The 14,860-nt window shown below is 50.8% G+C and overlaps 1 protein-coding gene across 4 annotated transcripts in view; it reads left to right on the top strand.

Moving 5' to 3' along the window:
- The window catches only part of COL5A1 (collagen type V alpha 1 chain), a 133,612-nt gene that overhangs the window by 58,226 nt on the left and 60,526 nt on the right, over positions 1-14,860 (top strand). For all 4 annotated transcript variants that reach the window (XM_039561503.1, XM_039561502.1, XM_039561501.1 and 1 more), the window contains 7 exons: positions 973-1,104; positions 2,763-2,909; positions 3,023-3,271; positions 6,160-6,312; positions 6,577-6,633; positions 10,221-10,262; positions 10,482-10,544. In XM_039561503.1, coding sequence (XP_039417437.1) covers positions 973-1,104; positions 2,763-2,909; positions 3,023-3,271; positions 6,160-6,312; positions 6,577-6,633; positions 10,221-10,262; positions 10,482-10,544 — 843 coding nt within the window. The remainder of the gene's footprint in view (positions 1-972; positions 1,105-2,762; positions 2,910-3,022; positions 3,272-6,159; positions 6,313-6,576; positions 6,634-10,220; positions 10,263-10,481; positions 10,545-14,860) is intronic.

The following is a 14,860-nucleotide window of genomic DNA, read 5'->3' as shown; positions in this document are numbered from 1 at the left end:
GTCTGGCCAGGCTCCCTTTGGAGCTTCTGGTTCCTATTACTGCCCAAATCATCCTCCCAGCTTGGCTGTAACGCTCCTGCTTTTCCCCCTGATGCTTTAGCCATGTTTGTCTATTATTAAATAAGATTTTTTTTCCCTCCCCTAATTAAAGTATCAGCTCTAAGCATCCAAGTAGTGAAGTCTTATGTAACTGTCTGCTGAATGAACTGGATTTTGGCATCGTGGCTGAGCAGCGTGGTGACTCTTTAGGAAACTCAAGAGCAATTTCTGCTCTGACCTTCGGGCTGTGGCTGTGCAGGGCTTCAGGGAGCAGCTGTCCCATTAAGCAGCCCTGGTGCCTAATGAGCTTCCTTTGCACCTGGTTTTTAGTGAAAAAAGCCTCCCTTTGGCTCTTTTCTGCGTTTATCAGATGCATTTCTAATCTCTCTCTGTGTCTGCTGTGGGTGGAATGTCGTCGAGGTGAGGCAAGATGTAAAAAAGGGGGTGTGATGCCTTTTGTGAGGAGAAGCAGAGGAGTTTTGAGGCCAATAAGGAGCTTTTAGGACTGGGCAGGGTGACCCTGCAGCCCTGCAGAGCTGCACAGGACCGGCTGGAAAGGAGTTGTTTTGTTGTCCCCAGGATGCTGCTGATTTGGCGGGGTACAGAGCTCTTCTCTCTTAATTTTCCTGCACCCGCCCTGCCTGGGGCTGTCAGTGCTGTTGTGCTGCTGTTGTTCTGGGTGATTTGTCTTCTGGGGAGGTGGATTTGGGGCTGCGGATGAAGCACAGCAGGTTCCCACCTCGTGGAGCAGCCAATCCCTGGACATGGAGGTTTTCCCCTGGCTCGTCTCAGGGGACGTGCCCATGTCGGGAAGGTGGCCCTGCCACGTGTTTTGCTTTTGATTTCTTTGTGTTTATGGCTTTGATCGCAGCCTCGGGCTGGTGTCTCCACGAGCACCATCCATCCCTGACCCCCTGTGCTCCCTCCCTGCAGGGTGACATCCAGCAGCTCCTGATCGTGGCGGACCCGCGGGCAGCCCTCGAGTACTGTGAGCACTACAGCCCCGACTGTGACACCGCCATCCCCGACTCCCCACAGTCCCAGGACCCCAACCAGGACGAATACGTGAGTCTCTCGGGATGTTTTGGGTCACAACCACCGGTATTTGGGTGTACACCACACTTGCAAACACGTGGCTCCTTCCTCCTACTCAGCTTCCCCATGGTTCACGTCCAGCATCCCAGACGGAGCTTGTTTTTAGGATTTGCACGTTCTGGGTTTGGGCTCTTTGGAGTTTCCCCTCTTTCTGAGCTCCTCCCATTTCCAAAGACTGAAAAGAGCATTCACTTGGAGCTCAGAAACACAGGAGAGACAACGTGAGCCAAGTGTGGAATGCTGACCTTCCCTGGCAGCTCCAGCCCCATCCAGAACAGGCACCTGTTTCTAAATTTCAGATTACACTTTTGAACTTGTTAAAGGATTAAACAGCTCTTTCTCAATATTCTGTGGAACTACAGGTGTTAAAGGAGCGAGAAAGATTTTTGCCCCTGGATTTGCTTTGAATTTCATTTTGGCAGGAACGCTCCTAAGTCATCCCTAGGAGCTGCTGTGCCCAATAATTTTTGTATGAAGGGTTCACCGCAGGTCTTTTCTTTTAAAAAAAGGAAACACATTAAAAAAGGCTGGTGCCAGATCCATTTATATTTTTGCTGCCCAATTAGAAATGTCTGGGTGTGGCTGATTTCCAGTGATCAGCACCTGAATTTTGCCCTTTTTTCAGAGGTCTCAGCTCACTGCAGTTGCTGTCTGGCATCCTCAGCTACTCTCTTGGGCTGATTTGCTTTCAGCTGAGCCCAGATCTGCAGAGTCAGGGAATCCCCATAAACCAGTAATGCCATCAGCCCTCCCAGTTTATCTTTGGGATTAAATTAATCCAGCACCTAAGCAGGGCTTTGGGACGCTCCCGGTGAGGCGCAGCCCCAGGGAAGTGCTGCGGCCGCTCCGCCAGCGCTTCTGGAGAAACAATACATAGGACAAATAAAACAGCACTTTGGTCGAAATCTGTGGCAGCAGGAAAATAAACCTCTTCTTTTGGAGCCAGCAGCCCAACAAGAGCTGGCTTGTCCCGAGGCTGTGTTGCTCCATGTAGGAATAACTGCTCCACGCGCTGGCGGCCGCTGCCAGGGAGGGCTGGGCTGGCGAGGAGCGGTGCCGTGCCCGGCTGGAACCAGCGGCTTTGTTTGGGTTTCTTGCTGAAGAATGACTGACGCCTTGTGGAAAAGGCTGCAAAGATCTGCTTCTCCAAGGCCTCCTGCCTGCAGGCCGGGGGTGGATGGGAAGTCTCATGGATGCTGTTGGTGCAGGAACGGTGCCAGAGCGGCCACGGGGCTCAAGGGCTCTCTGCCTCTCTCTCGGGGTGTCAGATGTGGCAGAGCTGGGAGGTCTCAGCAATCTAAGGTTAAAAAATATTACAGTCACTGGTTTGGGTTGGAAGGATCTTAAAGCTTATCTAATTCCAACCCCTTGCCATGGGCAGGGACACCGTCCACGATCCCAGGTTGCTCCAAGCCCTGTCCAGCCTGGCCTTGGACAATTCCAGGGATGGGGCAGCCACAGCTGCTTTGGGTGACCCATTCCAGGGCCTCCTCACCCTCCCAGGGAAGAATTTCTTCTCAAATATCCCATCTAACCCTGCCCTCTGGCAGTTTGAACCCCTGATGTCCAAAGGGGGGACACGCTGGGTGCTGCCACCTCATTTCCTGCGTCTCCTCCTCTCCTTGCAGTACACAGACGGGGAGGGAGAAGGTGACACTTACTACTACGAGTACCCCTACTACGAGGATGTTGATGAAGCTGTCAAACCAGAAGCCCCCACCACCAAACCCAGCCCTCCTGAAGTGGCTGCTGGAGAGAAACCCGAAACCAAGCAGGTACCGAGGCGGGTCCTGGCAGGGGTGAGGGTGACAAACCTTTATAAAAGGGGAAGGTGCTGCAGAATGTTTTGTTTCGCTGATTGTGGTGCTTTATTTTCCACATGCAACAGGATTATCCAGCTCCCACAGCACCCCCTGAGACAGGGAACCCTGGGAAGCAGCCCAAGGAGGATGGAGCAGTGGATGATCCCCTCGTTGACGAGTACAACTACGAGACCATCAACGAGGAGTATTTCACCCCCATGCCCTACGAGGATCTCAACTACAACGAGGAAATCGATCCCCAGGGTGGCCTCACTGAAAATGCCGTGGAAGCTGAACTCCCCACGAGCACCGTCGTCACCTACAACGACACTGATGTAATTTTAATTCATTAATTTCAATTTTTCCTTTTTTTTTTTTTAATTAATTCTGCTGTTTCATAGCCCTGGAAGCAAAGGAGACTGGAGCAGCCAGATGGTAAATCCATAAGTGGTTCAGGCAGCTGCTGGGAGAGGAAGTTTCTTGTAAAATGTTTTCATTCCAGATATTTCAGGGTGGGGAACGCAGATATTTAGAATTTGGTTAAGGATTATTCCCCTGGAAAAAGCTGCTCATATTGACATCTGCATTTCCTTGGGTGAAGTGGTTGTCTGACAAAAAGAGAAATGAGGGCTGCTGTTAAAATCTCAGTAAAAGCCTTTTATCCCAAAGTTATTAATATAAATCCTTAAAATGTTGATTTGCTGGAGAACATCAATATTTTTCATTTTGCAGTTCCCACTGAAAAGCATCTTTATGTTTTTCAGTTTAATTTTTTTAAAAAAACCAACATTTTAACACTGGGACAAAACCTTGATTCCAAAACTGCTGGGTCCACCTGGTGTGAACCCCTTTGTTCTGGGCTTGGATGTGCTCAGAGCTGGGATCAGCCCAGATCCCAGTGCTGATTCTGTTGGAATATTTAAATTTTTACCTCCCCACGCTTCAATATCCTTCAGCTGAAGTGCTGCACTTGAGACTTCTCTGTGCTTAAGACTTGCCCAGTTCTTGCTGTTTCTTTTGGTGCTCAAATCGGTGAATGTTGGTGAGACTGGGATGAATTCTTGGGAACTGTGGCTGTTCACAAAGTGAGAGTTCACTGAGCAAGGAAATAACGACATTAAATGGCCAAATTCTTCATTATCCAGGAGCATCAGCAGGGGAATCAGTGGTGGAAGAACATGGAATTGTTCTCTGAGCAACCTGCTCTAGTGGGGGATGTCCCTGCCCATGGCAAGGGTTTGGACCTGGATGAGCTTCAAGATCTTTCCAAGTCACAGCATTCCATGTTTCTATAATGCTTCCAGATCCCTTCCTAATTCCCAGGAAGAGCTTAGAGGTGGTTTCTCCAGTGGAGAATCACTTGTTGTGGAGCTGTCTCTTTTTTTTTGTTTTGCCACAATTTGCGGCAAAAGTGGCAGCATAAGTTGGCCAGGATCCTTGGAGTTGGAAATTTGAGGGAAAAGGTGTCAGGGAAAATGTCCAGGCAAAGATCTGAGCAGCTGGAGCAAGGCAGGTGCAGATCCAGCCGTTTCAAGAGTGGGAGGGGGGATGCAGCCCAGCCAAAATGTGGTGGAGGAGGTTGGACAGCTCAAAATGATACACAGGGAGAAGAGGAAAATTGAGGGAGCCAACCTGAGGGAGCCCATGGACAGGAAAGTTTTCTGTTTTCCGAGCCAGAAGTCTTTGGCCAAGCCTGGACTTTCTAAGAGAGAGGAATTAAAGATTGGATAGAGGAGCCTTAAATAAAAAAAAATGGAAGAGGAAGCAGGAGACTTCAAGGGCCACTTTAGTTCTTGGGAAAAGGAAATAGAGAAGGAAAGCTCAGGTAGGGAAGTGCCCAGTTATTCCAAATATCATCTTCCCATGCAAACAGACCTGGAGACCTCAACTAAAATATCGAACCAGGCATTTCTGATACTCATTTCAAGACATGCAATTTGCTGCTATCCCCAAACCCTTAGAGCCAGATAAGACTTTCTAGATGAGGGTTTTAAGGTTTTAAAGTGCAAAACCAGCCAGGATAGAAGGGCTGTGTGATAGCACAGGGTTAGGGTTAGCCCTAATTAATTCTGACTTTTCCAAGTTTTCTAATTGAATAATTGCCGAATTATAACTTCTGCCAAGGCCAGTTGGTGTTTGCAGAGGTAAGAGAAGGTGGGGTGATGATTGCCTTAGTTCTGGGCTTAGTCTTAATTTAAAATCTCTTGACTTTAGACCCAGATGCTCGTGTTTATGGGTTCTGAGTAGTTCTGGCACAGCAAAAAAGTCTGGAAGCGGTGATGGCACTGAAGTGACTTAGAATTCGTAGTAGTGAGGAGATATTTCTCCGGGAAGCACTGGAAAAAACTCAATTTCGAGACTATTTTGGTCATTACCTGGAGAAGAAAGAACCAAATGAAATCTCAGCAGCACATGCTGTTCTTTGCAGGGCTGCTCAGAGCGAGGGGTGCCAAGGGCCTGTGCCTGCCAGGCTGCTGGAAGCACAGGGATATGGAGAGCAGCAAGGAAATTCTGAGCCTTGTCTGGATGTCCTTGCTGTGCTCCACGGCATCTGCGGGTGAAAGGATTCAGAGAGGAGTCAGGGATTAAAGCATCGGATTTGTAACAACTTCTGCTGCTGCTCTTTGGACAAGCCCAGATTAGATCCCAGACTAAACAAACAGGAGGTTTTCACAGAAGTGGCCTTGGATTTTTCCACATTTCCTGCTGTAATTGGACACTCACAGTGACACATCATGGGGTTGATGTGCATCTGAAATCTGGGAATGGATGTGGGGCTCCTTGGGCTCGATAATCCAGCGTCTCCAGCACCGAGGCTGTGAGGGATGAGGAGCACTCTAAACTTCCATTACCTCTTTCTTCAGGCATTTGGAGTTTGCAGGATCCTCCTGACATGAGCTTTGTGCTGTGTTTTGTTTTCCTCACTCCAACTTTTCTACTCACAGTGTTTTACTGGGGATCAGCAAAGAAATCCCAGGGAAAGCCAGGGTGTATATTTGACATGAAGCTTCTCCCATCTGTCTTCCTGCTGTTGGAGAAGTCACTAGAGACTTAAAAACTCCAGATTTTAACTTTTCCCCAGGTTTTTCCCCTGTCACTATTATCATAAACCACCCTTCCCTTGCAAAAATCACCCCCCTTAATGTAACAACACAGGAATATTCCAGCATGTCCAGCCAGGAGAGAATTCCAGCCTGACCCATTGCTGCTCTTTCCTCTCCAGGCTGCTCAAGGAGGGGATGACCTGGATAAGGATTTCACTGAGGAAACCATAAAGGAATATGATGGGAATTATTATGACAATTACTATGACCGGACAGCCTCTCCCGACATCGGGCCCGGCATGCCAGCCAACCAGGACACCATCTACGAAGGGGTGAGAGGGTTTCTTCTCCATCCAGGAAAATTCTGCTTCAAAATGTTGGTTCTTCCCTAATTTAGAGCAGAATTAGCAGTGCAAAAAACAGGGCTTCCCCCACCTGTAACGTGTGTTTGAACAAGGAGGGGCTGCCCTGGGTCTTTCCTGCATGAATCTCAGCAGGATTGTCCCAGGATCTCCAGTTCCTGCTGGGATTGGTGATGATGATGGTGGTGATGTTGTCTCTGACTGACTGGCTTTGTCTTTCCCTGTGTCCCACAGATCGGTGGCCCCCGGGGTGAGAAGGGACAGAAGGGGGAACCTGCCATTATTGAGCCGGTAAGGAGCACCTGGGTTTGGGGTTTTGTTGGTTTTATCCCTGTGGAGAAAGGTGGAGAGAATTTGTTCTCAGTGGGACAGCTGGGAGGAGAATTCCCATGAAAGAATTCCTTGGTTCATTTATTATAAAACATTGTAATTATATGATTTTTTTTTTTAAAGCTTCAAGGAACGACCTAAATCGTGAAGGAAGTGAAAGAATTCCCATGAAATCTCTCGTTTAGTAAAATAAAACCTAGGACTGAAGCATTAGGCAGGGGCCAGGTCTCATCCCTCAGGAGTTTGGGAGCATCCCTGGAGCATCCAGGTCGTATCCTGCCCTGAACTCCCAGCTTGGGGCTGCCTTTAATTGTGCCACCAATGGGTTCATCCCTGTGGGAATAAAAGGGATGTAAAACAAATCCCTGCACACAGCTCTGCAGAGGAGATGTTTGCTCCTGCACCAGCTCCACAGTCCCACCAGCTTTTCCCTTGTGTCCTCCCTGGGGTGGAACCCACTGTGCTCTTCCTTTATATTTCTGGCCTGATTTTGAGGTTGTTTTTCTCTCTCTAAAGAACAGTTCCGAGCTGTCTGTGCCCTCTGCACTCTGCAAAAGCTGTGGGTGCCCAACCTGGTACGCTGAGGTGGGGAAGGAGCCCATGGTGGGGATGGCTGGGGCTGGCTCAGGGGCTCCTGTGAGCAGAGCAAGAGGCTCTTGGCTGATTCCCATTTTTTTTCCCCCTCTCTCTGTGCCAGGATACCCCAATTCCTGCTCCTCTCCAGGCTGGAATTGGGGATCAGGTCCTTGCAGCCACCTGCCCCGAGCCCAGTCCCCAAGGGCTGAGCTCCTGCTCGCTGAACACCAGCAGCTCAATTAACCTCATTTTCCTTGGCAGAGGGCCAGCACAGCACCCAGCCTTGCGGCAGCACTTCCCATCATTCTCAGGCCATTCTTTTCCTTTTCATTTTTCCTCCTTTTCCTCTCCCACCTGAAATTTCTGCAGGTAGCAGGCAGGGGAGGCCAGGGAGGAGCTGGGTGCAGTAGCGTGGCTTGGAAACTCCAATTAAGTCCCTTATGAAAACATTTCTGACCTTTTCTTCCTTCTCTTCCTTTCTGGGTCTCTCACTCTGCAAACAAAGGGAGGAGCCAGCAATTTCCTTATCAGAGGGGTGGGAAGGGAAGGGGGGCAGCCAAACCCCACGAAGATGATGGCACAAACCCAGCCTGCAAATCTACAAAGCGAACAAAATAGTGAAGTTTAATCATCCAGAAAGAATTTGGCCGCCTTTGCTATTTCAAAACACTGGAGCATGGATGGCTTTTGCCAGAAAGTAAACAGGACCAAATGGTGCTTTGTCCCTCTCCATGCAGCTCCTCTTGAGCAGAGAAATTCGGATTTTCTGCACTCTTTAGCTGTTTAGGGTTTTTTTTTTTAATTTTTGATGGGAGCTGCAGGAGAAGGGAAATAAAACCCAAGCACAAAGTTGGATTCTGCTGGATTTTTTATTCCTTCCCGTTCCAACCCGGCTGTCCTTCAATCCTTGCTCTGTGCTGACACTTGCTGGAGGCGGCAGGGCAGGGCAGGGGCAGGAGGGATGGAGAGGAGGGATGCAGCGATCCCAAATATCCCAGCTGTGGGACCATCAGGCTGCTGGCACCTCCTCAGAGCCCTCTGTCCTTTTGGGGGGACCCTGGTGCTCACCTTTGGGAGGGTTTGCTCAGCACCTCGGAAGCGCAGCAGGATTTTGGGCTGGTTTTGGGATATTGGCTTCACTTGTGGGTGGTGTCTGAAGTGGAAGCCTTGCCCTGTTTTCCCCTGGGACAATCCCAAATCCATGGTTGGCATGCCCCCCCCCCAATGGGATCACCCCACTGGTGCTGTCCCTAAAACCCTCCCTCGTTTCCATCGCTCCCGTTGATGAACATCCATGGAAGCACTGGAGGTTTCTTGCCAAGGAGAATCTCCAGATGCCCCCAAGGCCAGATCTCGACATAAACTAGCAGATAAATATGGGAAGATGCCAAGGATGTTTGCATCCCAAATGGGCCAGTTATCCCAGACATTTCCCCGTGGGAAGGAGAGTCCTGGGAAGCAGAGCCTTGGTGCTGTGTGTGCTCACACCAGCACCCCACAAACCTCTTGGGTGGGCTGGGACTCTCTGCACCCTGATTAGTTTCTATTTTAGAAACTGTTACACCAAAATATGCCATCATTGGTCCCAAAAAGGATGGATTTTGGGGTGTCCATGTGCTGGGACCTCAGCAAGGTTGGATTTTGGGGTGTCCACATGCTGTGATCTCCCTGCAGGTTGGAGGATAGATGTGTGGAATTCACCCCTAATTCCCACCCAGTGAAGTGTTTCCATGGCTGAACCTGAAATGGGCACAGGGTGAAGCCCACGACCTAAATTCCTCCCTGGTGAGGAACTGCAGAGGCTTTCCTGGGGTGGCAGCAGCAAATTTCCCCTCACACATCTGACTGCAGTGGGAGCCAGATCTGCAGTGGGATTTTAAACACCGTGGACACCAGGAAAGGCAGAAAATAGAGCTGGCCTCACATTTGTGGTGTAGAAACCCTGATGGAAGCAGGGGTGGATCATGGCAGGGTGTTTTCGGTTATTTTTTGCTGCTCTGGGCTTAGGGAGTGTGCCTTTTGGGGCAGGAATGCCTGGATTTTCCTGCAGACATTTCCAATTCCTTCAGCTCAGTTGAGTGGGATCAGCTGAGGCTTTTGGCACTGAAGCCTGAGAATAGTTTAGGGTGACCCCAAAGCAGCCCCTGCATGGCTTCTCCCACAGGAGCCAACTGCTCATCCACAGATTTTTACGGGATTTTTTTTTGCTACAGGTGAGCTGGGAATTGCTGACTCAACTGGTGCTGCTTTATCTCCCGATCCAGAGATGAAAGGGACAGAGTTCCCTGTGGAACTCTTCCCAAAATATCACCCTGATGCCTTCTGGAAAGCATTTTCCAGGTGGATTGGGAGGTTTCTTTCCTGCCTTTTACACACTCATGAGGGAAAAAACCCCCCAAACTTCAATTTTCCTGAGTGCATGACAGATCTGATCTAAAGTGATGACAAAATATTTAGATTGAAGAGGCTGGAGTAATAATATTCCAGCATTTTTCCCACACAGTGATTTCCTACGTTCACAGAAGAAATCACAACGTGCAGTCTGCTGGAAAAAATCGTTTAAAAACCACCTTGCAATTTGATTGCTAACTTCTTGTTAAGCTGTTCAGGGTTAGGAACAGCTTTTTGCTGAAGCTCCAGCACCATCAAGGCTGGACACACTCCAGGATTTTCCTTGTCCCTGGCTCTGAGCAAAGGGACATGGTTGTGGCAGGGAAGGTGACCCTGTGCTGGGGCTGATGCTGAGAGTCAGGGCTGTTCTGCTGAGCCCTGTGTGATTTAAATATTCCATGATCCTCTGCACCTCTGGGAGAAGTCACCCAGAGGGAGTGGAAACCCTCCAGCTCTGGAATATCTCAGTGCAGCAGCAAGAGCTGAAATATTTAAGAACAGATCAAGCACTGGGCATTTCTCTGTGGGCAAAATGACTTTGAGGATGTGTCTAATCGCTTTTTTCCCTTCCTCTTGCTCAGGGAATGCTGGTGGAAGGTCCCCCTGGTCCTGAAGGCCCAGCAGTAAGTGGCATTTTCCCCCTGCTTTGGGTGTGGGATGCTGTCCCCGGGCTCCCGTGCTCCCATCTGCCACACGTGTGCACAGAGAGAGCTTTGGGGTGGATTTTGTGGTGCAAAAATAAACAGAGAGCTCCAAATCTTCTCCTGCTCGTTGTAGAAATCTGCTACAAATAATAACACATTTCTGTGGCTTAGTTTGTTCCCTGTCTTTCTCTCTGCCAGGGCCTTCCAGGACCTCCAGGACCAACTGGACCCGTGGGCTTAATGGGTGACCCAGGGGAGAGGGTGAGTGTCCGTGGTTTTCTCCTCTCTGGTGGAGTTTTGGGTGGGTTTGTGTGGGCAAAGCGGGGCTGTGGGGTATCCCTGGAGCCTTAAAATCCTGTAGGAGCAATTCCCAAAGGAGTTCATGGTGGGGTACAGGGCAGAGCTTTGCATCCAGGGAAAAAAAGGTTTGGGAAACAGATGCATTTATTAAACCTTTTCCCAAGATAAACCAGTATTAAGGCTGCAAACTCCCTGCTCTGCCTGTGCCCTTTGGCTGCTCCTCCCGGTGTGGAACTGGGAAAACAGGAGGAGCAAACACACCAAGAGTCACCAGCACAGGGAAAGGGAGCTCAGCTGGGATTCTGCACCCTCATTCCAGCTGCTCTTGTGAGTCCTGGCAGGGGGTTTGGCTTTGCTTGGGCCCAGGATGGCCCTGGGGTCACGCCAGGGTCTGTCCCTGTGGCCTTTCCGTGTCCCAGGCTGCTCCCAGTGGGAAAGGAGCTCTTGTGCAGCACTTCACCTTCTCCATAGGTGGGTTATTGGTCTGTCCCAGCGAGCAGCAGGCACTGATTTACATTCTTTGGCAATGCCATAACTCAGCTGTGGATGTTGCTGTGAATCAGTTTTGTCCCTGGCAGCCCCTGCTTTGTGTGCTGCTGCTGCAGAGCCTCCAGCTTCAGGATGTCTCCTCAAAGGCAGCTGCTCCCAAGGGCTTTTTGGGGACTGTGACCCCAAATCCCACACTTTAGCACTGCATTTCTGTCAGTCATGTACCTGGGATCAGCAGTGATCTGTGTTTTGGGAGCTGCTGAGCTCGAGCCTCAGGTCAGTAAGTGCAGGAGCAGCATTCCAGCAGCAATCCATGTCCTTGGAAATGCCAAAAATAAAACCCCACTGTCCTCATTCCCTGAGCTGAGTGTCTGAAATGACCCTGGGACTTCTGCTTTTGTTCACCCCCTGTTCCAGCCCGTTCCTCCCCCCTGGCAGAGGCAGCCAGGTGAGCAGGGGCCTGGGTGGGTGGGGAGCAGGCTGCCCACTGCTCCCAATCCTTCTCCAGCAGCAATTTTGGCCTGACATCTCATGGAAAACTCACCCTAGCACAGACAAGGCCCTGGCTTTGCACAGAACCCGAGCTGGGCTCAGCCTGGGGCTCAGACCAGAGGGGTGCCCAGTGCCCTTAAGCCACGTTGGTTTTTGGGGGACGGAGCAGCAGAGCTGGGCAGAGCTGGCAGGGTCAGAGCAGGGCTGCAGGAGGGTGAAGCTGGCCCAGGGCAGTCATCTCACATGAGCAAATCCATGGATTTCAGCCTGACTGTGGAGCAAACCAAGAGGAGTTTGGAGCTTGGTTGATGCCTGGGTGCATCTCGGTGTGGAGGGCAGTCGGGCCTGTGTCCAGAACAGCCTCTGGAGCACTCCTGGTCCATCTGGGAATGGGGCTTCCAGCAGCCCCAGTGCCAGGCTCCACCCAAAAGAGCCAAACAATGTGCCTACAGGTGTGTTCCTGCAGGCAGGCTTGGTTTGGGGTGTGTTTTCCCTGGAAAGCACAGGAGGGAGGGAGCAGCAGTGCCACAGATCCCGGGAGATGCTCCAGAACACACAACATCCCACTGCTGTCACTGCTGTCACCCAGCAAATGCTAAAGGAAGGAGCTCTTATCAGCAAACACTTCCCTAATCTGATCCCCGAGGTGCTGAGCAGTTTTCCTGGCAGATAAGGCAGCTCCCTGCCGTGGCAGGCTGTTGATCCTTCATGGATCCAGAAGGGGAACCACATCCTGTCTGCGTTCTGGGTGCCCAAAAGAATAAGCTGGGGTGACCAGACACAGACTCTGGGGGTTTGTAGGGCCTCCCACTCTCCTGGCAGATATTTTGGCTTGGACAAGGTGGGGAAAAAAGGCAATGGCCAAGTCCAGAGGGGAAGGTCTGGCTGGCTAAGGGGTGTGGTGCTGCTCTGATGTGCGTTCACACCGCTGGTTGCTGTTGGAAATGCAGCTCAGTGTTTGTGGCCTTGGTTATATTTTTTTTTTTAATTGAGTAACCTAAGACCCAGAAAGAGTAGAGGGGAGAATTCACTCCACTGAAGGAGATCAGAACAGGATCTCTGTGCTCCCAAGGATCTCCCCTTGGCCTTGTTTTAGTGCTGCAGTGGTACCAGAGCTTTGCTGTGGCTTCCTCTGCAGTGGCCATGTCCGTGTCCCCTTTTCCTTCTGATGTACCCACATTGCTAAATATGACCCCTGAGAGAGAGAAAATCACTGCTGGCCTGCACTGGGAGGTGTCTCCCGAGGTTTTAAGGTGCATTGGAGGAGATTCCTGAGGTGTTGGGGCACTCCTGTGCTAATGTCCCCAACCTGTGCGCTGCATTTTTTTTAGGTAAGGTTCTCTGTTACCTCCTTGGTCCCTGTGGCTGCTGCACTCGCACCTTTCCCCTGGAGCAGTGCTGGGAAGACTCTCCCCTCGTTTGCTGTGGGCTTTGATGGAGCAGTAATAGCATTTCTCGTGGCTGTGACATGATTGAGGACGAGGGGCCCTGCCTGCACTCCATCGATCGCTGCCTGCCAGCTCGGAAAGTCAATCCAGGCTCAGCCCGTGGCTGGCAGCCAGGGCCACTGCTCCTGGGCCAGGCTTAACCCTTGTGGCACTGCGCTCCTGCCCCAGCACAAGGAGCTCTGCAGCCTCAGAATGTCAGAATTCACAGAGGGTGGGTGAGCTGGGCGTGGTTTGCAGCTCTCAGTGGTCCAGGATGAGCCGAAAGAGCCCCGTGGCTTCATCCCTTTCTTGGAAGCCTCCATCCTTCATGTGCCCTACGTGATGCCCAGCTCTCCCATCCCCTCCTGCATTCCTGGCAGGCTGGATGCCGACCCTGGAGACAAGGGACTCTCTTCCTGTCATTTGTCCAGGCAGATGCAGATATTTGCTGGCCAAGCTCCTCTGGAACAGCCCTGCAAAGCCAAGGAGCAGCAGCAGACACTCTGTCCCCGATGCTGCTGCTCCACACCCTCCAATGAAGGGAATCATTTGCATTCTAGCACAGGCTGCACATCCGGCTTTTGCCAGTGTCCAGAACAGAGTGTAACACAGCACATTGTGCAGAGATAAGTGATGAACTCGCAGAGCCAGGAGCTGCAACTGTATTAAAACACTCCTTTTCAATTAGAGCAGCTCCTCTTCTAATTTGTTTATTATTAACCCTGAGTGCAGCTCATGAATTTACATGACCCTTCCCTGTGTACAGTGGGGAACGTTCCCTCTGCCTGCCTCTGGTAGAGAGACTTTTTTATCTGCAGTCAGGCAGGTGCAATGAATTAATAGCCCAACAATGGTCAGCTCTGTTAACACTGGCCAACGCTCATTTAGCTCTGGTTTATTCATTCTAAAAAGGAAAGAGCTTTATTTATTGCAAGCTTCTTCCTTTATCCCAGCGATTTCACGAGGCACAGAGGAGTTTGTGTCGGCGGCAGAGCTGAGGAGCAGCCTGGCTGTGGGAGGTTCCAGAGGGCTCAGCCGGGGGAAGGATGCTTTGGGATGACTTAGGCAGCTTTCCTGGAGCAGTGGGAAGAAGGAAATATGGCACTGAGGAGAGTAGAGAGCTGTTCCATGGGGGCTCCAGACTGGGAGGAAGGAAGTGGGAAATGTGTTGTTTTGAAGGAGATGAGCTGCAGCATTAGAGCAAACTGCAGCTCCCTCACCCACCCCACTGTTTGTTTGGAAATTCGGGGTGTCTGGGTGCTCTGGGGGGGTTAGCTTGGGGGGAAGGCTGATCCCAAAACAATATCTTCGCCTTCCAAGACCGTACAGTCATTGGATCCCAAAGGACTTACTCCCCTGAGGACAATTTTGCACCTCAGGAGTGCAGCAGGATCCCTAAAAATCCTTATTTGGCTTCTGAATATTTCCAGGGTGCTGTTTTCCCCAGGTGCTTCCTCAGTTAGGAGACCCCCAAAACTGCAAGGAACATCTCCTATTGTATCATTTTCTGGGCTGAAAAATAATCAGGGGGAGAGAGACAAGTGGGGAATTTCAAGGCTCAGCACCATGGGCTGCCGGTCCCACTCTCGCTGCCTGCGACTGGAGGAGCCCCCACACAAACACCTCCAGCTCCCAGTTTAACCATTCCATGGAAATATTGCCCCAGGGTTTGCTCTGAGCCTGGCATTTTAGAGCACTGCACCAAATGCAAGCTGAAGGCCCCGTCCCTGGCTGCTGTGTATCAGCAAATCCCCATTTCCATAACGAGGGCCACGCAGATTTACACCCAGACCGTGGCAGGCTGCATTTCTTCCAGGCATTCGTGAATTTCAATTTCCAAAGTGCTTTATGGGTTTGATTTTTCTCCGT

Source organism: Corvus cornix, chromosome 17 (genome assembly GCF_000738735.6).
Source record: "Corvus cornix cornix isolate S_Up_H32 chromosome 17, ASM73873v5, whole genome shotgun sequence".
Lineage (NCBI taxonomy): Eukaryota > Metazoa > Chordata > Aves > Passeriformes > Corvidae > Corvus > Corvus cornix.
The sequence above is the reverse complement of the archived record's forward strand: the minus strand, read 5'-3'. Positions and strand labels throughout refer to the sequence as shown.